This window comes from Callospermophilus lateralis, chromosome 4 (assembly GCF_048772815.1).
Source record: "Callospermophilus lateralis isolate mCalLat2 chromosome 4, mCalLat2.hap1, whole genome shotgun sequence".
Taxonomy (NCBI): domain Eukaryota; kingdom Metazoa; phylum Chordata; class Mammalia; order Rodentia; family Sciuridae; genus Callospermophilus; species Callospermophilus lateralis.
Window position 1 is genome coordinate 114,787,538 of NC_135308.1, and position 26,088 is coordinate 114,813,625.

General features: G+C 32.3%; 1 protein-coding gene across 3 annotated transcripts in view; it reads left to right on the top strand.

The window, feature by feature from the left end:
* Nucleotides 1-26,088, top strand: part of Mon2 (MON2 regulator of endosome-to-Golgi trafficking) — a 113,863-nt gene that overhangs the window by 41,649 nt on the left and 46,126 nt on the right. For all 3 annotated transcript variants that reach the window (XR_013091226.1, XM_076854808.2, XM_076854809.1), the window contains exons 12-25: nt 3,867-4,099; nt 6,234-6,315; nt 7,633-7,817; nt 8,594-8,706; nt 9,042-9,146; nt 9,489-9,569; nt 9,647-9,720; nt 9,810-9,900; nt 13,883-13,984; nt 15,092-15,202; nt 17,213-17,388; nt 19,574-19,736; nt 21,718-22,011; nt 24,024-24,222. Coding sequence is in view for 2 of the 3 variants with exons in the window: in XM_076854808.2 (XP_076710923.1) it covers nt 3,867-4,099; nt 6,234-6,315; nt 7,633-7,817; nt 8,594-8,706; nt 9,042-9,146; nt 9,489-9,569; nt 9,647-9,720; nt 9,810-9,900; nt 13,883-13,984; nt 15,092-15,202; nt 17,213-17,388; nt 19,574-19,736; nt 21,718-22,011; nt 24,024-24,222 (2,009 nt within the window). In the remaining variant the exon portion in view is untranslated. The remainder of the gene's footprint in view (nt 1-3,866; nt 4,100-6,233; nt 6,316-7,632; nt 7,818-8,593; nt 8,707-9,041; nt 9,147-9,488; nt 9,570-9,646; nt 9,721-9,809; nt 9,901-13,882; nt 13,985-15,091; nt 15,203-17,212; nt 17,389-19,573; nt 19,737-21,717; nt 22,012-24,023; nt 24,223-26,088) is intronic.

The window sequence follows — 26,088 nt, forward strand, 5'->3', positions numbered from 1 at the left end:
ATGAAAAAGGATAATTCAGTTCAGACTTCACACAAATTCAGCAGATCATTAGGGACTATTTTGAACACTTATACTGTAATCAATTGGAAAATCTAGAAGAAATGGATACATTTCTAGGCACAGCCGACCTGCAAAAAATTGAATAAAAAGGACATAGAAAACCTAAAGTGAGCAATAACTAGCAATGAGATAGAAACAGTAATAAAAATCTTTCCAACAAAGAAAAGCCAGAAATGGGTAGATTCTCACCTGAATTCTACTGGATTTTTACAGAGGAACTGATGACAATGCTCCTGAAATTATTCCATGAAATTGAAAGGTATGAAACTTTTCCAAATTAATTCTACAAAGCCAGTATCACACTCATACCAAAACCAGATAAGGAAGGACACATAAGGAAGGAAAACTACAGAACAGTGTCCCTGATGAAGTTAGATACAAAAATTCTTATGAAATATTAGTAAATTGTATTCAAGAACATATTAAGAAGATTGTACATCATCACCAAGTTGATTTTATCTCAGGTATGCAAGGTTGGTTTTAACATATGCAAATCAATAAATGTAATTCATCTTGTAAACAGAAGTAAGGACAGAAATCATTTAGTCATCTGAATAGATGGAGAAAAAGAGTGCAACACAATTCATCAACAATTCATGATAAACACATTGAAGAAACTAAAGAATCTACCTCAACATCATAAAAGTTTATATTTGAAAAACCCAAAGCCAACCTCATAGTGGAAATGGAAAAACTGAAACTATTTCTTTTAAAATCTGGAAAAAGCAAGGATGTTCATGTGTAGAAGAATGAAACTAAACTCTTAATGAAACTAGACTGTTACCTTGCACTAAAGTCAACTCAAAATGGTTCAAAGGCCTACAAATAAGACCAGAAACTATGCGACTCCTAGAAAAAAATTGTAGGGTCAACATTGCCACATATAGACATAGGCAATCTCTTTCTCAGTAGGAACCCTGAAGTTCTGGAAATAATGCCAAGATTTAATAAATAGGATGGCATCTAATTACAAAGCTTCTGCATAACAAAGGAAATAAGAAAGTGAAGAGAGAGCCTACAGAATGGGAGAAAAATTTTGCTAGCTACTCTCTTTACAGAGGATTAATATCGATAACATATAAAGAAGTAAAAAACCTTAACAGCAACAAAACCAAGTAACCCAATTAATTAGTGGGCAAATGATTAAAACAGACGTTTCTCAAAAAAAGAAATACAAATGGCCAACAAATATATAAAAAAAAGCTTTCTTCATCATTAGCTTTAGGAAAATATAAATCAAAACTATACTGAGATTTTTGTCTCAGTCTGGTCCGAATGGATTCCATGAAGAATACAAACAATAATAACTGCTAGGGAAGATGTGGAGAAAATGGAACCCTTGTACACTGTTGGTGGGATTGTAAATTAGTATAATAACTATTGAAATCAGTATTGAGGTTCTTCAGAAGGCTAAGAATGGAACCATCTTATGACCTGGCTATAGCACTTCTTAGTATTAATACTAAGGAATTAAAGCAACCAAACCATAGTGATACATGCATACCTATGTTTATAGCAGCACAATTCATAATAGCCAAATTAACATATGCAACAAATTAACATCAGCCAAAAAGAAAAAATGAGATTATGTCAATTGCAGGAAAATGGATAGAACTCAAAAACATTATATTAAGCAAAATAATTGAAATTCTGAATGTCAAGGGTTGTACATTTTCTCTTGTATATGGAAGCTGTAGAGGAAAAAGGAAAAGAAAGGTTGGGGGGATATCATGGAAATTCAAAGGGAGGTAAGTAGAATAGAGAAAAGGGACTGGAGGTAAGAGGAGGAAAGGGAAAGGGAAAATACTTAGGAATGATAGTGGCCAAATTATATTGTTATGAATGTGCACATATGAATATGTAACAACAAATCCCACCATTATATACAATCCCCCCATTAAGCACCAATGAAAAATTTGAAGGAAAACAAGTGTGTTTTGTTTTTGACATGAATACAAAATGTAAATCACCCTTTTTCTTAACTATTATAGTACTTAAAGCCTACATCATAGAATTTAAAAATTAGAGTTTTTGGTCTTTAGAATTATTTTCATTTTGATGTATTTTCCTAATAACATATTCTTTGAAAACAGCAATCTGTTGAACAAGATGCTTCTCATTGATTTGTTTACTATGTGATTTTTGATAACTGGCCTGATAAAGTCCTGATAATCCATGGACTTTATCTCCCCATTTGAGTTAAATTTCTTGATCAATAATATCAATATTTTTCTATTAGTTACCTAAATTTTACAAAGCTGATTTGATACATATTAGTGGTTCAATTGCTTAAGCTTAATCAGATTTGAGTTGAAAACTACTTATTAATAACTACTTCACTTTAATACTCAGTTTCAGTGTCTGTGTTTTTTTCATGAGTTACTTTTGAGGAATGTCAAACTGTTTGCCAAGCAACTGCATCATTTTACATTCCTATCAACAATGTATAAAGGATTTTAGATTTTTCCACATCCTGAGCAATATTTGAAATTGTTCATCTTTTTGATGCTAGAGATTCTAGTGGTTACAAAGTGGTATTGTGTATTTCCCTAATGATTAACAATATTGAGCATCTATTTTTGTGCTTGTAGACTATTTATCTGTCCTCTTGGGGAAAATGTCTATTCAGATCTTTTGCTTTTTATACTTTGGTTATCTTTTTATTATATAGTTGTAAGAGCTTTCTTATATCCTAGATTCAAGTCTCTTTTTGGATATCTAATTTGCAAAATTTTTCTCACATTCTGAGTTGTTTTTATTTTTCTTGATACTGCACTTAGAAGCACAATAGTTTTAACAATAGTTTTGTTGAATCCAGTAAAAATTGCTTTTCCTTTTTTAAAAAATTTATTTTAGTTGTAGATGGACACGATACTTTTATTTTTACATGGTGCTGAGGATCAAACCCAGTCCTCACATGTGCAAGGCAAGTGCTCTACCACTGAGCTGCAATCCCAACCCCCATGTTTCTTTTGTTGTTTGCACTCTTGGCTTCATGTTACAAACCATTATCTAATGTGGGATAATGAAGATTTTTACCTTTGCATTTAGGTCATTGGTTCATTTTTATTTAATTTTGTGTGTGGCATAAAGTAGAGATCCAATGTCTCTCTTGTATGTCCAGTTGTCTCAGTACCATTAATTCATTCCCAATTGGATTATTCTTTCTTCGTGGTGTTATCTTGACAGAAAACTATACAATGCTTAAAACCACAATTCCTTATTTGGCATGGTGTAAGACACAAGATTTTTTGTCCTTCCCCCTGAAAGTTTTCTCTTAAATATGCAGTAGAAACACTTCTGCAACTTGAACTTGACACTTGTGTTTAGTATTGTTTATACTCTTGGTATATTGTATCTGGAATGATAGGTAAACTAGGTATCTCACAGTTATGCTTTTCCCCAATGTGAAAGTATTTTCCTCTTTGTAGTATTTATTTTAGCACCTCATTTTAAAAGCACCTAAAATCAGAGTTTGAAAAGTTTTTAATTTGCTTATTTATTTTGTTTCTAAATCTTTATTTTTCAAATATCAACAATTAATGAAAGTATTGTCACTATTGTAGGGAAAAATGAAGTAAAAAATTAAAATAATTAGTTATGGCAGGGGCCAGGTCTTAATTTTTCTAATCAGTTTCTTAGAATATGATAAATGGATCTTCTCCAAATTAAACAAACTCAGAAATATCTTTTTATTTTGGCTATTCTATTAATGTCAGTTTTCATAGTCTACAAATAATGGAAAGAGTTTTCCATATTTATTGATTTTGGTTTCTCATTAGTATTTAATTTTTTCATAATTTCAGCCTAGAGATGCTGGACAAAGTTGAGCCTCCAACTATACCAGAAGGTTATGCCATGTCTGTGGCATTCCATTGTTTGCTAGACCTTGTTCGGGGAATCACTAGTATGATTGAAGGAGAGTTAGGAGAGGTTGAAACAGAATATCAGTCTACCACAGAAGGGGCTTCTTCACCAATGCATTCATCAGAACAGCAAGATTTACAGTCAACATCAGACCAGATGGATAAGGAAATAGGTGTGTATTACCATTCTGTATTTTTAATTATTATTTTGAAATTTACAGAGAACTGGCAAAAGTAGTTGAGTTTCCTTGTCATTTACCCTTATTCCCCATTGTTAACACTTTACCATATTTACCTTACCATTCTATTTATGTACACGTCATTGTTTTTTTCTGAACTATTTGAGAATAAGTTGTAGATATGATGCCTCATTGCCCCTTAATTACTTTGTGTGGATTTTCTAAAACTAAGTCTCCAACATACTATAGTACAACCACTATTAGAAATTAGGATCAATCCAATAATATCTAAACCCACAACTCATTCAGATTTTGTCAGTTACCCCTATACTGTTCTTATGGTCCAGGTTTATCTGTTGAATTTAATCGCCATGTGTCTATGCTTTCCTTCAGTGTGGATCAAATTCCTTAGTTTTTCCTTGTTTTATGTGACCTTGATACTTCTGAGGAACCAGGACAATTTGCTTTTGTCTTATGTTTCTTCACAATTATGTTTAATTTATTCATTTGATGCAGAATTAGCATAGAAATGTTGCTGTGTTATATTTAGTGTGTCAGTGCATTAGGAAGCATACAGTGTCAATTTGTCTCATAATTGGAGATATTTACTTTTATCTATGACTAATATGTCAGCCAGATTTCCTTTGTGTAAAGTCACATATTTTTCTAATAAAATATATTATAAAAGTTCTTTCTCTTCTCCACCATTTGCTATTCTTAGAAATTTATACACTTATATTAATGTAGATTCATGGATTTTAATTTTATTTAGTGTAGATTCATGGATTTTGATTTATTCAAAAGACTAAATCTATGACTATCATTATTTAGTTTGATGCTCAGACTGACCTGTTTGAAGCTAGCCCTTGTATCTTTTTTTTTTTTTTGCCAGGAGATTTGGGGGCCGGATACCAGGGACTGAACCCAAGGACACTTATTCTCTGAGCCACATCCCTAGCCCTTTTTATTTTGAGACAGGGTTTCACTAGATTGTTTACAGCTTCTTTAAATTGTTGAGACTGGCTTTGAACCTGCAATGCCCCTGCCTCAGTCTCGTGAGCCACTGGGATTACAGACATGTGCCACCATGCCCAGCCCTGTGTCCCCTTCAATATGTGTCTCAAGTCTTTTGACCTTATCTGGGTACTTCCTCACTGTTTAATAAAAGAAGATGTTAAGTATTTCTTATCCAGCCCCAATGTCAGTCAGTTTTCCAAGAAGTCTTGGAGAATAGTATTGAAACTAACACATGGGCACTAGGGATGCTTCTTGCCACTTGGATAGGAAATACACACAAAACAACAACACATATCTCAATATTTCAAAAATGTCTGTCTTGCTCTATTAAATACTGTGACATCATATTAATTTTTCTATTCCAGTTCAATACCACTGGGTTTATTTTTACCTTTCCATATTTGTAACTTCAGTCTCCCACTCTCGTTTGCTCAATGTATTTGCTTATTTGCATGATTTCCAATGTACGTAATCAGAATCCTGCCCAAGCCAGCTTATTATTATATAGCTCATCCTCATTCCCAGCTGGTTCTAGAGATTGAAAGTTTGGCTAATCGAGAAGAAAATAGGAACTGATGTTAATATATTTTTTAATAAGGTATGAATCAGTTAACTCATGTATAGAAAGATCTTACAGTAGATGTTTTCAAACAACTTAGTTTTAAGGCTTTTTAAAGTTTTAAGCCACGGTAGTATAGCTTTTAATTTTTTTTTTTTATTGTTGTTGTTTGTTTGTTTATTTGTTTCTGGCACTGGGAATTGAACCTAGTGGCACTCTATCGCTGAGCTATATCCCCAGCCCTTTTTATTTTTTTATTTTTATTTTGAGATAGTGTCTTACAAGGTTGCTTAGGCTGGCCTGGACCTTGTAATATTCTTGCTCAGCCTTTGGAGTAGCTAGAAGTCTTTATGTGTACAACCATGCCTGACCTAAAGTTTTATTTATTTGGGTATATTTTAAATACAAAAGATTCAGTATTCTAACAGTTGAGTTGATAAAATATTTGACTTATTGTCAATTAACATGGGAGATTTTAGAATTTGAATTGTCATTAAATATTATGACATCTATTATTGTCATTAAGTATTATTATTATTTTTTTCCTTGAAGTTAGTAGAGCTGTTTGGGAAGAAATGGTGAATGCTTGCTGGTGTGGTCTTCTTGCTGCACTCTCACTCCTTCTTGATGCCAGGTATTAAGTCTTTGTAAGTTTTATATTAGATCATGGGAGTTAAACAAATATTAAAATGGTTTACTTGAATTTGAAGAATTTATTTTCTAATATTAGTGTTTTATATAGAAAGAACATTATAACTTATTTTATTTTTTGACTTTAGAAACATCTTTATCCACATTTCCACCCCGAGAACATTACTTCCAACATTGGTTCATTTCAAACTCAAAGAAATGTACATGTATGATGATGTGAGGGAAAAAAAAAAAGAAAGGCATCACACTAGACTGGGCAGAGATGGGAGGGGAGGGGCGGGGAAGGGGGGATAGGAAGGGCAGCAGAATAAAATAGACACTAGTATTGCTGTATGTATATACGTGTCTATATAACCAATGTGATTCTGCAACCTGTACACTTGGAAAAATGGGAAACCATACCCCACTTGACTCAAATGTATGATATGTCAAGATCATTGTATTGTCATGAGCAACTAATAAAAAAAAAAGAATCTGTACTTCTACTAATGTTGACCAATTTTGAAAAATAATCCATCTGGAAAAACTGTATTAGCTGTGAAAATGACATTTCAATATTTAGAGTGCAGTTGGCTTAAGAGGAAGATTCCCTCTGTGGCCACATGTAGGCTGTGCATTTTTCTAACAGTTCAGCCTTTCAGAACTTCTGAAATCCATTTAGTCTGGAAATTTCTAGGGTCTAGTTCAATCAAAAAATAAGCCTGGGTTGCTAAAGGGTATATAGAAAGAACATGATAACTTATTTTTAATTGTTCATATCTTTGGAATACAGTGCGATAAAATATATGTATACAATGTGCAAGTGATCCTTATCATTTCTTCAAGAACATTATTCTTTTACAGCCATTGCTCTTCCTCATCCTGTCCCTGCCCTGCCCTCTACCACAATTGTCACAGTGTCAGTGTTTTAATAGAAAATACAACCCCAAATTATAGAAAATCTATTCATTTTAAGACAAAGTACTATTTTTACAATGATCATTGTCATATTTAATTTATTTATTTTTCTTTAGGATTGCAGAATTTTTGCTGATTTTAAAATGCTCCATGTTTTAAGTTAAATCTTTTCAGTTCTTGATAATTTTCTTCCATAATAAATGTGTGCATTGTACATTGTATTTATCCAGTTTAAATTTTCAGATATTATGTTAATTGGTTAAAATTCTTTCTTAAGTATATTGATTTTTGATATTTTGGGTAGATTTTCTTAAGATTTTACTGAATACCTAATTTCAAGTCATATTTTATAATTCATTTTAAAATAAGTTAATCAGTTAAATAAAATACCTTTTCTTTTCAGCACAGATGAAGCTGCCACTGAGAATATCTTAAAAGCTGAACTGACTATGGCTGCTCTTTGTGGAAGACTGGGCCTTGTAACTTCAAGAGATGCCTTTATAACTGCAATATGCAAAGGTTCCTTGCCTCCACATTATGCCCTTACTGTATTGAACACCAGCACAGCAGCTACACTTTCCAATAAATGTAAGACTTAAGCTTGTATACGTTCCCTCCATCTTGTTGGGTGATATAGGGAAATGATTATAGAAATTCTGAGTTCACATCTCTGCTGTTCCACTTACTAACTGTGTAATCTTGGGGAAGTGATTGTCCCTGAGCTTCAGTTTTTTTCCATCTCTTTAATACAGTGGGAGTGGGAGAGGATAATAATATCTTTTTAAAACACAATCATGCAAACAAAATAAAACTATAAGTCTGTTAAAAATTTAAAATAATATTGAAATAGTGGTTGATATTTTGTATTAAATGGAACTAGTAGAATGGTTAATGTTTATAACTACTTAGGTTAAGCTCACCTTCAAAAATTCATTTACGTTGAATACTTTGAGAGCATATATAGTATACATTAATGTGATAGTAAAGTTTTCAAACTAAAAATATATTGCTCTCTGACTTTAACTATACAAGTATACTACAAAAAGATGTTTAAACTTAATTTGTTCTAATTCCATTTTGTTTATGAAGATAATAACCAGAGTTTTATAATTTTTTTACAATCGATACTGAAAACCACTTAATATTTGCTTAACTTGTCTTGGTTTTTATATCCCATGAGTTTTCATAATGTTAGCATACTCATAATAGATATTATTGGTGTTTAAATAAGTGTCACGGTGGAACTTTATTTAATCAAATTAATATTTTAAAATATTCTGTTACTCTTATTGCAATATAAAAAGCTTTTTTTTTTTTTTTTTTTTTTTTTTTTTTACTTATTTAGACTTTCCTTTGTATTCTAGCGTATTCTATTCAAGGCCAAAGTGTTATGATGATAAGTCCATCAAGTGAGTCTCACCAACAGGTTGTGGCAGTGGGTCAACCTCTAGCAGTCCAGCCTCAAGGGACAGTAATGGTAATATACTTGTTTTTGTTGGTTGCCAATTAATTATCAAGGAAACATGTTTTACCCCTTTTTGCATTTGCCAAAATTTATTACTGTAGTTATTACTTTCTTTTACCTGGAGAGTATTTTTAGGAGAAACTGGTTAACTATTCAGTCACATTGTAATGAACATGACAACTTTTAGTCAGATTAATTTGTGTTTTGTAAAACTATTCAAACCTGTTTTCTTAATATTTCTGTGTTTTACTTTTAAAAAGTCTTTGAATGCATTAATGCTGCTTTATAAACTTATACTTTTTAAGAATGTTTAACAGATCTTGCAGATATATCCTTTTTCAATATAGCTAACTTCCAAAAATATCCAGTGTATGAGAACTCTGCTTAACTTGGCACACTGTCATGGAGCTGTTCTTGGAACATCATGGCAACTTGTCTTGGCAACTCTTCAGGTATGTTCAAGTACTTGGGTCAGAGGTTAGCATATTATTACTTATAATTGCTAACAGTTAAACTAAGCATTATCTATTGGTGCTTCACGCAGACCTATGACAGAGTAAGCATGTAAAATGAGAAGTTACAAAGGAATAAATGACATAGCTCATATCATAGAATGTGGTAGAGTGCTTCTCATAATGACCTAAGTTCTACTGCTTATACTTGGTGTAATTATTTTATAAGAATATTAATTACTGATTTTAATTTTATTTACTAGTAGTTACTACTGCCTTTAATTCTAATTATTAGAATTTTTATAGTTTTATAAGTATATTTGCTTTGTTTTAATTTTTCAGCATCTTGTATGGATTCTGGGATTAAAGCCTAGTAGTGGTGGTGCCTTGAAACCTGGAAGAGCTGTAGAAGGACCTAGTACAGTAAGCTCTAGTCCTTCTTATCTAATTAGTGCTTCCAAAAATGTCATGTTATATTTAATTTAATATGCTTCTCTTAGGTTCTAACAACTGCAGTGATGACAGATTTACCAGTGATTTCCAATATACTTTCAAGATTGTTTGAAAGCTCGCAGTAAGAGTCAATTTTACATTTGATAGAAAAATATTTTACTAGCTATATATTTTAGATAAAAATATCTTATGTCTTCATTTTTATTTTAGGTATCTTGATGATGTATCATTACATCATTTAATAAATGCACTCTGTTCCTTATCTCTAGAAGCAATGGATATGGCCTATGGAAATAATAAGGTCTGATAATCTATCTTTCTATTCTAAATATAGTATTGCATTTACTCATATAAGATGTTATGATCTCAGTGTTTTGCTAGTAGGACCAATACTTAGTTTGTTAACAATAGACTGATTGATAGGTTTTTACCATTTTTGGTTATTATTTGTAGAAGGGGGAGTAAAGAGGACATGATTTGTGTTACTGTTTATATATCTAAATATAAACTTAAATTGTGCCCATTTTTCTTGTGCAGTGATTTTCTTTTTTCTCTCTTTTCTTCCTGTATCAGGGATTAAGCCCAGGGGTGCTTAACCACTGAGGCACATCTCTATACCTTTTTTTATTTAGAGATAGGGTCTTTTATTTAGAAATAGAGTTCCTTAGTGCCTCATTAAGTTGCTCAGGCTGGCTTTGAACTCACAGCCCTCCTGCCTTAGCTTCCTGAGCGGCTGGGATTACAGGAGTGTGTTAACTGCACCTGGCTCGAGTAGTGAATATTTCTAAAACCTATTTTTATAAAGAATAATGCATCATAATTTTTATGAATAGATTTCCTAAAATGTCACAGTAATGCTTGTGATTAAAATTTTTGATCAGAATATTACAGTATTTAAATTAAGGAATACATGTCTTCGTTTCTCATGCCTTCATTGGATCTAAAGGTAGTGACTCTCCTAACTTTGAAATTAAACTTTGTGTTTACTGATTAAATTAATAGAACAGTACTTTTGAATATTGACATTCAGAAACATTTCTTTATAATCAAATTTTCATTTTGTTATACTTGGAAAGCACAGGAAATTTTTTGCTTATTTATATCTTAGTAATATTTCAAACAAACTGTTTTTAGGCTGGGGATATATCTCAGTGGTAGAATGCTTGCCTGGTATGTGTGAGATTCTGGGTTTGACCCTCAGAACCACACAAAAATAAAGTCCTTTCTATATTTTGAAATTAATGAATATAGTTTCACCATTTACAAATAACATGAAGAAAACCCAGTAATTTATTTAACATATCTATATGTATGGTCCAAAAATATGTTGTCTCCTTAATCCTTAATTCTGTGTACTATGGCTTGTTATCTTGGCTCATGTGACTCACTCTCTAAGAAGAAATTCTCATTAAAGCCTAGGTTTATTTATTATAGCATATAGCTAGATAATTACATAAACATTTAGGTGTTTGGAAACATATTTTAAAATTTGCTCCAAATTCAGGCAAGGATACAAGTATAGTAAACTAATGAATTTATTGATATGTGAGTAATCCTCCACCTTTGAGATTCTTAACGCAAAACTATAATATTTTGAAGAGTGCCGTAAAGAAAAACATGCAAACTTATAATTTCTTGGGAATTTATGTGTTCATGTAACAAACACTCTGCTGGAAGATATAAAAGAAATGACACTCTGCTGGAAGATATAAAAGAAATAGGTTTCTACTTTAAAATATAAACTGCTTCACTCTAGTTAAATCACAGTTAATTTGGTGTAAGAGTCTAAGCAAATAGTATAGATATTACTGGGCTTTGTGGCACATGCCTGCAATCCCAGTAGTTTGATAGGCTCAGGCAGGAAGATTACAGGTTCAAGACCAGCCTCAGCAATTTCACAAGGCTCTGAGCAACTTAGCGAGACCCTGTCTCAAAAATAAAAAAGGGCTGGGGATATGGTTCATTGCTCCTGGGTTTACTCTCTGGTAATCCCTGCCCCCACCACCCTCCTGTCCCCCCCCAAAATATATAGTATAGGTATTATTTGATGAAACTTATTTTAGGAATTCTTAATTCTTTATTACATGAGATACTTATATATCTATTAAAATGAGTTAAGTTAGCCAAAATAAACTAGTGTGATTGGAACTAGATAGTAAAGGAATGATAGGATTTAGATTTAAAAAGGCAAGCCAGGTGTGGTATCGCACACCTGTAATCCCAGTGTCTTGGGAGGCTAAAGCAGGAGGATTTCAAGTTCAAAGCCAGCCTGAGCAATTTAGCAAGGACCTAGCAACTCAGTGAGACCCTGTCTCTAAATAAAATACAACAAAAGGGCTCAGTGGTTAAGTGCCCCTGAGTTCAATCCCCAGGACCCCACCCCACCAAAAAAAAAAAAAAAAAAACAGATTATAAAAAGCAAATTCATGGAAATCAAAAGATAAAAACTTTACAAGAAATCATAATCAATGAGAGAAAAACAGGAGCTTTGGTGTTTAATAATTGTTGTTAACCTTGAAGAATACAATTTCAAGAGGGGCAGATGTGACTTTTAAGGAAGACTTAGAGGGAACAAATGTTGAAAACATGAATATACTGAGTAGTACTGAGATAATTTCTTATAAGAGTGGATTCACGTCTCTCCATTTTAGGATTCAGTTTTATAAAGTGAAATGACAAATATGAAATGAAAATGAAATCTTTATAAAAATATTCAAGTAATCTGCAAGGCCCTGGGTTCAATTCCCTAGCACAAAAAAGGGGGGGGGGAATTGAAGTATATATTATATTATAAATGTATTAAATATAGACTTTATAAAAACATTTCTAGATGGAGGTTATTAAAAATTCATTAGTCAGTTGTGACTTCTATAAAAAGTATTATAAGTGTGATAAATATGCAGATATTAATATAAGTTAATTTTCTACATTGTTAAGAAAATAGATTTAACAATGTCATCTGTTCTGAGTGAGTTAAATGTAGGGATTTCTATTGTAGAGATTACTTTAAAGTGACCAACATCTTGGTTTTGGTCTTCATTTCAGGAATTTGCACTAATGTGTTATGGATGTAATTTATTGTAAGGTTTGTAAATTCTTTCTTAGAAGGTGAAGCTGATAAGTATGATGCAAAGCATATTACCCAGCTCAGTGTAACAATAGAAGTATTAAAGCAGCTATTTTTCATTGAGTGTTTTCTGTATGCTCACCACTGACTTAATTCATTTAATCACTTAAAACAACTTTATGAGCTTCAGTGTTAGCCTTCTCTTCTTACAAATGAAAACATGAAAATGGAGAGCTTAAGTAACTTGCCTGAGATCATTTATTTAGTAAACAGTAGAGTTTGGATTTGAACCTATCTATTTCTCAACCCAAAGCTTTACTCTTGCTAGTGACTCTTAACTTTGGGTGTTTTCAAAGTCACCTATGGCATTTTTAAAAAGTAAAAATGCCAACAACATTCTAGGGTTCTTGAGTAAACTTCTTTAGGTGTGAATCCTAGGCATTTAAAAGAACATAAAGATGCCTAGGCTAAAATAAGGAGAAAGGGGAAGAAGTAATACTAGACATCATTTGAGAGGGATTTCTTATGTGTCATGTACTTTGTGATATGAGGTAGTTTCTATACTATTATTATCTCCATGTTTCTGATTAAAAAGTTCAGTAGAGATAGCAATTTACCTAAGGTTACATAGCTGTTAAGTGGCAGAATCAAGATGAAATCCCAGACCGTTAAAACTTCATAGATGTCAGTCACAACCACAATACCATATTTTCTCTAGAGTCATTAATTTTTCTGCCATCAAAATTTGTAGACACCTCCACATTAGCACAGGCAGGAAGGGTCTTAAAACCTTAATGTACTTAATTCACTGATTTCTACTAAGAAAGAAACTATTAAGCATTTCCGTATTGGATATTGTCAGTACTATAAAAATGTTAGAAATATATAATAAAAAAATCTTTAAATTTGTAGATGTTTAAATGAAGTACTCTTATTGTTAGCCATTCTCTAGGTTAAGTGTAACTTTTGGACTTTCACCCTTTCCCTGTAAAAGCGTTTTCAATCAAAGGATCTAATTAGGATCTATTCTGAATAGTTAAGAATATCTTGACAGAAAGGCTTGTTTTGTGACAATAGGTTTTGTTATATTTATTAAGTAACTTTATATATGCTAATTAATGATACTCATGCTCTTTAGAGTATTCTGTTTTTATTTACAGTTCATGTACCCAGAATTCTCCTTATAATATTAAAATGCAATATGTTTTCTCCCTAGGAACCATCTCTGTTTGCTGTTGCCAAATTGTTAGAAACTGGTCTAGTTAACATGCACCGAATAGAAATTTTATGGAGACCTCTCACTGGTCATCTACTTGAGGTAAACTCTTTCTTAAATATTATATTTTATTTTTTTATTAACAAAGACATCCACATTGAGCCAGTAGTTCCAGATAACCAACTTTCCTTACCCCTTTCCTGTGCATTTACATCCGTATATTTTATCAAGGACTATTGTTGTGTAGTGATTGGTTTGGTGAGGGAGTAGATTGCTTTTATTGGCTGAAAGTGGGTGAAATTTTTAAATTGATAAATATCAGAGAAATCAGCTGACAGCTTATTATACAGTCTCATGATCCATCAGGCCAGTTGGGGCTGAGAGTTAGTAGTAAACACTGTTCATTTACAGATTTTTGCTACAATTATGAGATAACCTATTAGGGGAAAATCTATTTGGTATTTCTAACCATAGATAGTGCCAGGGGATTTTATCTTTCATTCAGTTTGAGGATACTCTTAATAATTAGTTGCTGCTTAATAGCCAACTTCTTGTGTTAGTGCATGTGTCTATATACAATTCAGGTTTGTGTTATCGAGGTCATTTGATATTATTTTAGAAACCTGAGAAAGTTATTATTAGAAAAACTGACATACAGAAGATTTTCTCTTTATTTTATCAGAATTATTTTTAAGAATAAGTAAAGGATATGAGCTGATTTCTTCATGATTGGATCATCTCATCAAATGGGAACAGATAAAATTTTTAAAATGTATCACAGTCTTTGATTGTGAACTTAATTAAGAACTTAGCATTGGTATTAGAGATGTAGTTCAGTATTAGAGAACATGCAGGGACCTGGGTATAATCTCCAGCACTGAAAAAGAAAAAAAGAAAGAAAACCTTAGTATTTCAGCTTGCCGCTTTTGTTTTCTCTGATGATGTGTCCTTTACTGTTATGAAATCCTTTCTTTTGTGACTTGTTTTAGTTTCAGCTTTTTTCTTTTGTCTTCTCTTTGTTGCTTCCTCTTGCCCTCATTCAGAAGGTAAGCTTACTGACATTTTGATGTAAGTTTTCTTCCAATCCTTACTTGATGTAATTTTTAAAAGGTGAAAAGAAAATGTAATATTTTATTTTTTCTTTGTTCAACTGATTCATAGTTATGTACACAAATTAAATATTTGATTTTTCAACATATGTACCTTCAGGTCTGCCAGCATCCAAACTCTCGAATGAGAGAATGGGGAGCAGAAGCTTTAACTTCACTTATTAAAGCAGGATTAACATTTAACCATGAGCCTCCACTTTCACAGAACCAGGTAAAAAAGAATACTTAATATGAAATTATCCTTTTCTATATGTAGTTTTTCTTAGTTTTTCAAGTAGATAATATTCTAATAGAGGGTTTTTAGAAATGTTTTATTTTATATTCAGGCTATTGATGTCTTATTAAAGGTAAGAGATTCTTGGTCTTCATGAAAAATTTTAAACACTTCATGAATGACACTGAATCAAGTTAATAAATTACATAGATTGGTCTTCTAGTTTACAAGTTTTACTCTTCATGAAGTGCTAAGGCTTCATCTTAGAGCTTTGACCTTTTTGGTCCTTACATCTCTGACTTTTTCCTTTTGCTATACTACATGGAGAGAAAACAAATGGCAGAAGAAATATGCACAGTAAAATAGATTTTCATTTTTAAAATTTTAAGTTATTTTTTACTTTTAGAGTATATTTAAAATATTCATCATTTTGATACTCTTTATCATTCACATATATCTTACACAGTTGTTTCAGTCAGCTTTTTTTGCTGCTGTGACTAAAGGCCTGGCCAGCACAATTGTAGAGGAGGAAAGGTTTATTCAGGAGCTCACAGTTTCAGAGGTCTCCATACATAGACAGCAGGCTACATTTCTTGGGACTTGAGGTGAAGCTGAACATCATGGCAGAGTGTGTGGTAAAGGGGAGCAGTTCACATGGTGATCAGGAAACAGAGAAAGAGGTCTCCTATGGTCATATACAAATATATACCCCAAAGCCACATCCCCAGTGAACCACTTCCTCCAGCAACATCCCACCTGCCTCCAGTTTCCACCTGGTTAATCCCATCAGGGATTAATTAACTGATTAACTTGACGTACAACCCAAACACTTCTCCTTCAAACCTTCTTGCATTGTCTCACATAAGAGCTTTTGGGGGATACCACGTCTGAACCATAGTAACAGTTTTTAAAAGTCCACCAAAGTTTTACTGCTTCAGGACTGAGTAGGAATGAGGCATTTAATAAATATTCTCATTGCCCCCACATCTTATTGTATTCCAGTTCTACAAATTTACTCAACATGTAATTATTCAGCGTAGCTCTTGGAACAGAGTAGTCAACAAGAAAGAAAAGATACATATTCTTTTACATCTTACATGTTAGTGATTTTATATATTTTTCTACAGTTTGAATTTAAAAAAAAAAATAGTTGTGTAACTACTCCAGTATTTTCAATGTTCACCTTAATACTTGATGTATAGTTAGAGCTTAATAAATTATTTGTTCAGTCAGTAACCAAATAAAGAACTCTTAAAGAAAAGAAAAATGAAAAAAAAAAATGAAGCAAGTGATTTCAAATACTGAACAGGATAGAGTCAAGTGTTCTTGTTTACTCTGCAACAAATTTCATGGTTTTATGTCATCTTTGTTAGAATTTGCCATACTTATTCATTTTCTAAACATTTTATTCCTTTTATTCCATCACACTTAGGAATTTTACATTTGAATACATGTAGTAGTATAATAATAAAGAATATTAAAGGTGATTTTAGTAATTGGTAATTGTTTTCTACTCTTCAAATACTGCTTGAGATATATGTTCTTTAATGAAATTGATTTCTATATGGTTCTATATTTATTATCTTTCAAAGTATGATAACTACCCTTTTATCTTGAAATATAACATCTTAAAGACTTGGTTTTTTTTCCCTCATTAAAAATATAAATGACAAATCTCTAATGAATACTGTTAGAGAAGTCATGTTCAATGTTTATTTTAGTAGAAAAAAATTCTGCTTACCTTGGTAGTCTTGAGTGATGGTGAATTTAATAAGCAGTGAAAGCAACAAGCTGGGTGCTGTGGTGCATGCCTATATAGATCCAACACTCAGGAGGCTAAGGTGGAAGTATCAGATGATCCCAGAAGTTCAAGACCAGCCTGGGCAACAAGTCAGATGTTGTCTTAAAAGAAAAGAAAAAATAAATAAAGATAAGAAAAAGGGAACAACAAAGAATTCCTCTCTTTTTAAATTTCTCTTCCTAATTAGTTTCTTTTCTGCTTTTCAGAGACTGCAATTGCTTTTATTGAATCCATTAAAGGAGATGTCCAATATTAACCATCCAGATATACGACTGAAGCAATTAGAATGTGTGTTGCAGATTCTGCAGAGTCAGGGAGACAGTCTAGGACCTGGTTGGCCATTGGTTCTTGGAGTCATGGGAGCAATCAGAAATGATCAAGGGTAAGTTTTTGAAATTAATATCCCCAAAATAATACAAGTAGAAGGGGAATCCATCTTAAAAATCATGCAGTATAGTAATTTTTTATGCATGTCCTTTCTGTATAAATCCAAGACCCATAATAGTTTTTCTTAAACTACCCCCAAGTGGCTATAGGGAATTTTTAGGTATTATTACCATTGTTTTAAAAGGATGGGAATATTGCTGTTTGACCTTTATATTAGAATACAAGGTTCTTATTTACAATAAGATAAACAAACCAATTTAAAAATTTTTATAATACACCCAAAGATTAGACTTTTTATAAGATTTGGATTTGTTAAAACAAATATTTGATAAGATACAAAATAACCTTTAGGAGTGTGACTTCACTGTGTGTATGAGGAAATCTAAGAAATTGCTTTAAAATAACTTGCATTTATTTATTAAACACTTATTCTGTGTATTTCAGATATTGTGCTTACTAGTTATTCTGAGTATACAGATAAATAGTTCCTGCTTTAAAATAGAATCCAAGGAAGTAAGTAATTTGTTATGCCATGAAATTATTAAGGCTCTAGGTGGAAGGGGACAGAGCAAAAATTATAAAAAGATGCAGATGTCATAGATACCACCATGACAACAGCAAGAGGTTAAGGTGGGAAACAAGAAAGTCTACAAATGCTCTCTAAGAATAAGAGGAGATGGATTTGAGTTATTTAACCAATTAACTCTAGGTATATGGAGGCATGAAAATCAGGCATGATTCTCAAATTTCTGACTTAGGCAATTAGTTTAGTGGATGATGGTATCATTAACTACATAGGGAATACAGAAAGAAGAGCAAATTTGAAGTTGATGTATGATCTTATTTAATTTAGAATTTAATTTAGGGTAGAACTCCAGTGGAGAGATTTAGCAGACACTGGATAGATACATAATTTGTACATAATTCTGCAATAGGACTCATAGTATCTTATTTTATAATAAGTATAGAAGTTTTAGCTGATTGAGATACTTGAAAATATTAAGAAAAACTAAATGTTCTTAAATGTTCATAGTAGTAAATTTTCTTTTTTTTAAATATTTATTTTTTTGGTTAGACACGATACCTTAATTTTGTTGATTTATTTTTATGTGATGTTGAGGATCGAACACAGGGCCTTGCACATGCTAGGCGAGTGCTCTACCACTGAACCATAACCCCAGCCCAGTAAATTTTCTTAAATGCTATAAAATATTGAGGTAATTAGTCATAATGGTGCACACCTGTAACCCCAGCAACTAGGAAGACTAAGGCAGAGGATAATAGGTTCCAGACCAGCCTGTACAACTAAGTGAGACCCTATCAAAATAAAAAATAAAAAGGGCTGGGGATGCAGTTCAGTGTTAGTGTGCTTCTGGGCTTAAACCCAAGTACTACACCCTCCTCCCCACAAATAAAAGAGGCGAAGGGAGATCAGCTTAGATCAAGTTGAAGTTATTTTTCTCAGTGTATATAATAGGACATTATAAAAGTGAAATGAATTAATATGTGTAAAATTTTTAAAAAGTACATGACATACTAATAAAAGGTAGTTATTATAACCATCCTTTTCATTATTTACCATCAGAATTTTTCTTCAAAACCAAATTCTTTTTATTTCTTTTCATTTGAAATTCAAAATTCACTCTTCTTACAGTTTACATTCATAGAATGTTATATTCCTTTGAAGATTTAAAAAAGATAATTGTATATTTATAAAAGAATGAAGAACACATTTTCATTTATTGAGTAAACTTTTATTGAGCAAATTATGGTTATTAACATGTGCACGGCATTGTGTAAGATATTGGGGATACAATGGAGAGAAAAGTAGCTATGCCAATTTACCATTCTTATTCATTGTCCAAATTTTCTTTTGGTTACTTGATGTAAAGTACAAATAGAAATGATACATTGCTAATACTCATTTTCATATCCTTTTTCTTAATCTGCTAATTTTATTTCTTACTACCTCTGAGGTTCTTTATTATTAGTTGTATATTTTAAAGTAAGTATATCATTTTTACACTTATAAATATTGAAGTTACTATATGATCTATGTTAGGGAGGGTTTTCTTGTTAAAATTGTAAAATAAAATTTTGCTTGTTCAAATTATTGTAAGGTACATGCTTTTACACATTTCTTTTAAATGCATCAATATACATTTCTTTTGTGTTTTCAGAGAATCCTTGATACGAACCGCATTCCAGTGTCTTCAATTAGTTGTGACAGATTTTCTACCAACAATGCCTTGTACTTGCTTACAAATAGTTGTAGATGTTGCAGGTAGCTTTGGACTTCATAACCAAGAACTAAATATTAGTTTAACTTCAATAGGTTTATTGGTAAGTATCATCACCTTTCTTAACGATAGTATAACTTAGAAATTACTGTTATACAGTTGGAAGTGAATGCCAAACGAATATGGTTTTGGCTTTAAGAAAATTATTTGAATGACTTGAATATCAAATATATCTTCCATGAAGAATTAAATAACATAAGAAATAATTCACAATAGCAGAATATTTGGAGAACTTTTGATATGTTGAAGGTTGACTTTTATAAGGTTTGTTGTGAGATGATGTAGTAAACAAATTATATATACATAAGGAAAACCATTAGTTAATTTTAATGTGAAAGTTTACTGATTTTAAATATACTTTAATAACATTTTCTTGGACTATTCATTTGTAAATAAAGCTTCAGTAGAATTCTGTACCATTTACATAGTCCTGTAGTCTATCAGAAATACTCTAGGAGACAAGAAATCATAGGAGAAGACCCTAGGCTCTGGGGGATATATATAAAATATGAATCATATTTGACTCTTATTCTTGAGTTATAGACCTCTGAGCCTCATTTTACACATTTTGAAAAAAGAAATAATAAAATCTAAGTTAGGATATTGTCAACATTATATGAAGTCAACATGAAAGGAGCTATATATTTAAGACAATTGTTTAGAGTTTTAAAAATACATATTATAAAAAAAAATAAAAATACATATTATAATGCAGACGGTTTATAAAGTTGAACTTAAATTTCTCTCACAAGCCAGGCAAGGTGGCACATGCCTGTAATCCCAGTGGCTCAAGAGGCTAAGACAGGAGGATAGTGAGTTCAAAGCCCTCAGCAACTTAGTGAAGCCCTGTCTCAAAATTAAAAATAAAAAACAGGTTGGGGATGTGGCTCAGTGGCTGGGCATTCCTGAGTTCAGTCCCTGGTACCTCAAATAAATAGATAAATAAATAATTCCCTCGCAAGCTAGATAAATTAGTATTTTACTCTTAAAAATATAATTATGTGGGGCTGGGATTATGGCTCAGCGGTAGAATGTTTGCCTAGCATGTGTGAAGTGCTGGGTTCCGTCCTCAGCACCACATAAAAATAAATAAAATAAAAGTATTGCGTCCAACTACAACTAAAAAAATATTTAAAATATAATTATGTAAAAAAAATAAGCATGTTATATATAAAATTGCTTCCCACAAGTGGTTGGTTAGTTCATTGTTATTTACTGCAGGTGTCACGTCTTTTATTTTACATTTATGTTTACAATATTGGATCCCCTACATTTTTATCATTGGCATAAATTATCATTAATTCTCTTACTATATTTTGGTTGAGAATAAAGTTATAGGCATGCTTGAAGATAGTAGTTGTTCTTTTTTTGTATGTAAAATTATAAATAAAAACTGGGCATGGTGTCATATACTTATAATCCCAACTACTTGGGAGGCTGAAGAAGGATTGCAAGTTTGAAGCCAGCCTCTGCAATTTAGGGAGACCTCTCCCAACATAAAAAGGTTTAGGGATGTAGTTCATTGGTAGAGTACCACTGGGTACAATCCCCAGTACTGCAAGTAAAGGAAGAGAGAAAGGAAGGAAGGAAGGAAGGAAAGGAAGACTATACAGTTATTGTGTAATGATATTAAGGAATTGTTAGTAATTTAACTATGATAGTAATGGTATTATTGGTTATGTTTTAGCAACTGTTTTATCAAGGTGTATATTAATACATTGAAGTACCTTATATTCTCCTTGTTTTCTGCATATACTTGAACTTTTTCACAATAAAACGTTTAAAAAAAAAATGGTCAGGGGAACAGGATAGTGCTAGAGAAGATGGATTGTTCTCCTGGAATCTGAAACATGATAGAGGAAGTAAAGATGTTTCCATTGAATTTATTCTGTGAGAAAGGAGATTTATAAAGTAATTTTTTAAATGTTTTACTATGAAAAGTGAAACAACCACATTACTTATTAACTTATGTGTTTAAAACAAAATCTGTGAATAAAGTGATATTTTTCTGCTTTTTTCCTTAGTGGAATATTTCAGATTATTTTTTCCAAAGAGGAGAAATTATTGAAAAAGAATTAAATAAAGAAGAGGCAGCACAGCAAAAGCAGGCAGAAGAGAAAGGAGTGGTTTTAAATCGGCCGTTCCACCCTGCGCCACCATTTGATTGCTTATGGTTATGTCTTTATGCAAAATTGGGTGAATTGTGTGTGGACCCCCGTCCTGCTGTCAGAAAGAGTGCAGGGCAGACTCTGTTTTCTACAATTGGTGCACATGGAACTTTATTACAGCATTCAACTTGGCACACCGTTATTTGGAAGGTACTATAAAGTAGCTTGGGCTTTCAGCTTTTAGTTGAGACATGCTTTTATAGTTTATTTGTTTTTTTCAGTTAAACTTGTTTCTTTTTATTTTTTAAAGAGTTTCCATGCATTTGTATATTTGATGAGACAAAAAAAGTCATATTTTAAATTATACCTCCCACAGAAAAAGTTAAATATTAAAAGTTCCATTTCTGTTGTCCATCTCTTATTTTTTGTCTCATGTTCTATCTGTGGTTTTCTTTTTTTTCACTCCTTTGTTTTCCAAAAGGTAAAACAAGGATTTGTGAAACCAACAATACCTTATAATAGAGTTGAAACCTTATAATAGACCCCTATTATAATAATATATTAATTAATTAAAAATTAATTATATATTAATTAAAATATATAATTAAAAATTAATTATATATTTTAATCAATATATTATTAATTAAAAATTAATAATATATTTTCTCTAGTTAAAAAAATTAAAACCATCTTTCCATCCTTATTGTTTAAATTTTTATTTATTTATTTTTAACTGAAAAGTAAAAATTTTATGTTAATGGTAAAAGCCCTGTTTGCTTCTGTCTTCTGTTTCACCTCTGTCCCTTGGCTCCTCCTCAGATCCAAACATGCTTAAGTCCCTCTTTTCTTTTTTTAACCTTAGTTTTATTTATTTATTTATTTTTCTCTGGTACTGAGGATCAAATCCAGTGTCTCACCATGCTAGGGAAGTGTTCTGCCACTAAACTACAACCTTAGCCCAAAGTCCCTCTCTTTTTTTTAATGAACATTTTTTCTAATTCTTGTTTTGCTTTTAAATAGCTTCTGCTTCTTTTTTTCCTCCCCAGGTACATTCTACCTCTCTGAGTGCTATTCCCAGCCCTTTTTAGGTTTCGTTTTCAGGGAGTTTTACTAAATTATCCATGCTGGTCTCAAACTTGTAAACCTTCTGACTCATCCTCCCAATCAGATGGGCCCAGCTAAGTAGCTTCATTTTTAATATTTTTGTTGCCTAATTTGCAATGATCTTTTTCTTCCTCACTTCCCCATTCCCTTGTTCCTTGTAATTTGATTTCCAAATTATTCTACGTCAGGGTAAGGTCTCTTAAACATTAGAGTGCGATAGAGTCATTTAGCGGATTTGTTTAAGGTTTCTAGCTCCACCCTAGAATTGACCTCCATTATCTCAGATTTTTTGGCCTGGAGTGGAAAATTCAGGAAAATTCACATTTCAGTCAAGCTTCTGGGTGACGCTGATGCTGCTGGTTCCAAAACCATACTTTGAGAACCACAGAAATCATTCATAGATGCTCTTCTGTTTCCCAAGTTCTTTGGTCTATACCCAGTGCTAGTCCTACTTATTTTTTGTTAGCATTTAATGCTATTATCTTCTTGAAATTTTCTTTCTTTAGCTTTTGTTTCACAGCATGTATATATTTCTCTATTTAGTTTTAATTTTGTTTTTCATTGTGCTTATTCCTAAGTGCAAATATTCCCCAAATTATAATCAATTCTTGCTTGTTGATTTCTTTCTTTCTTTTTTTACTTTCTAGCACCCTTAGCTAGTCCTAGAGCTTCAGTTGTAACCTCAATTTGGATATCTTCCATAAATATATTTTTTGCCTGGAACCTTCTTCTTAACCTTTGTTGTTGTTGTTGTTTTAACATTATCTCCATGGATGTCCCATTGATAACAAGTCTTACATGATGTTCTGTTTAGTTTAATAATGTTTTATATTTCATGACCTTAAATATGACTTGAAAATACATGGTTACTTTAATTGGTCAGTTTCATCTAATATGGGGATTAATAAGACTGTCAGAGGGCTGGGGATATAGCTCAGTTGGTACAGTGCTTGCCTCGCATACAGGAGGCTCTGGGTTCACCCCCCAATACCACCAAAAAAAAAAAAAAAAAAAAGAATAAGACTGTAAGGTATAAATATTTTTTATACAGCTTCTGGTTTTCTACACTGTTACTTAAGTATCAATATTTTTTGTATGACATTTTTATAAATATTTAGGTTCTCTTTCATCTACTGGACCGAGTTCGAGAGTCTTCTACAACTGCAGACAAAGAAAAGATTGAATCTGGAGGTGGCAATATTCTCATTCATCATTCAAGAGATACAGCAGAGAAGCAGTGGGCTGAGACATGGGTATTAACATTGGCTGGAGTAGCAAGAATTTTCAATACAAGAAGATATTTACTGCAACCATTAGGTGTATATATATATTTTTTTCTTTTCTTTTCTGGTTATACTAGTAATTTATATTAAAGGCAATTTGGAATATATAGAAGATTCTTTTAGCACTCATATAGATACTATCACCCAAGCACAATTAATCTTAATTTGCAGTCTTTGTGTTTATGTGTGTACACATGCACATTTTCATTGAGAAAAAAAATTTTTTTCTTGGTTCTGGGAATTAAACCCAAGGATACTCTACCACTGGGCTACATCCCAAGCCTTTTACTTTTTATATTTGACACAGGGTTTCATTAAGTTACTATGGCTAACTTCAAATTTATGATCCTCCTACCTACCTCAGCCTCTTTAGTCTCTGGGATTATAGGCAGGTGCTACTGAGCCTGGCCAAGAAAATATTTAATGTGTATCTATCAGGGGCTAGTCTTTAGAAATATAATGATGAGCAAAATACACGCTGTCCTTGCTGTCCTGGGAATGAGGGAGGCACCATAACTATAGCAGGCAATGCAAAAATCACTATAATAATAGATGCTACCAAGGAATGTTGTGCATTATCAACTTAGAATAGGTATTTGACTTAGCCAGTGAGATTTAGATAGATTTCCCTGAAAAAGCACTATATTACCCAAGATCTGAAGGTTAAATAGGAGTTAATGAGACATGAAGTGAAGAGAGGCTTATAGGAAGAGAAAAATTGAGGAGAGAGAATGGTGATGACCCTATCATGTTTGAAGGTTTGGAATGAAGAGAGAGAAAAGAGTGATTCCCAATGGGGTTGTAAAGGTAGGGAGAGGCTAGACCGTGTAAAATGTGCTCAGAAGTTAGGACTAAATCCTAAAAACAAGGAAAAAATCCACTGCAAGGTTTTAATCGATGAGCAGATATGTAGTGACATGCACATATGCGTAGTTCAAAAAAGACTACCTTGGATAATGTGTATAGAATGAAATGGAGCAAAGAAGGATGATGGGATACTTTTTGTCTGATTAGGAAGCTTTTGGTGGTACAGATCAGTGGTTCTCAGACAAGACCAATTTTTTGCTCCATAGTACATTTGGCAATTCTGGAAATAATTTTGGTTATTAGAACTGGGAAGAAATGGGTGCTACTGCCATCTGATAGGGGCAAGGGATAATGATACATAGCCTATAATGCACAAGGTGACCCTGCACAACAAAAATTGTTTAACTAAAAATGTCAGTGATACTGAGATTGAGAAATGCAGGAGGTAGTAGAGAAAAATGAAGAGATACTTTTGTACATAGTTGTGATCATACTATTTTATTTCCTTTAGTATTTAGGTACAGTTGTATACATATATTTTATTTCATTTATTATTTTATGATTAACTTTTTAACCTCCTGTGTTAAAGGATAAACAGTATACTTACTCTTCCCAAAGTTATTTTACTTTTAAACATGGTGTCATTTTTTTAAATACCTTTATTTATTTATTTTTATATGGTGCTGTGGATCGAACCCAGTGCCTCAAACATGCTAGGCAAGCGCTCTTCCAATGGGCCACAACCCCAGCCCCAAAGCTATTTATTTATTTATTTATTTATTTATTTATTTAAGGAGAAGCACAGAGAACTCCTGTTCCAGAGGCTGTGATTCTGCCCATCAAGGGAAGCAGGAGGCTTTTTTTTTTTTTTTTTTTTTTTTTTTGAGAGAGAGAGAGAGAACTTTAATATTTACTTTTTAGTTTTCAGCGGACACAACATCTTTGTATGTGGTGCTGAGGATCGAACCCGGGCCGCACGCATGCCAGGCGAGCGCGCTACAGCTTGAGCCACATCCCCAGCCCCCCAAAGTTATTTTTTAAATCCTTTATAAGCACTTCTTTTTTCAGAAGCAAATAATTTATAGTATCTATT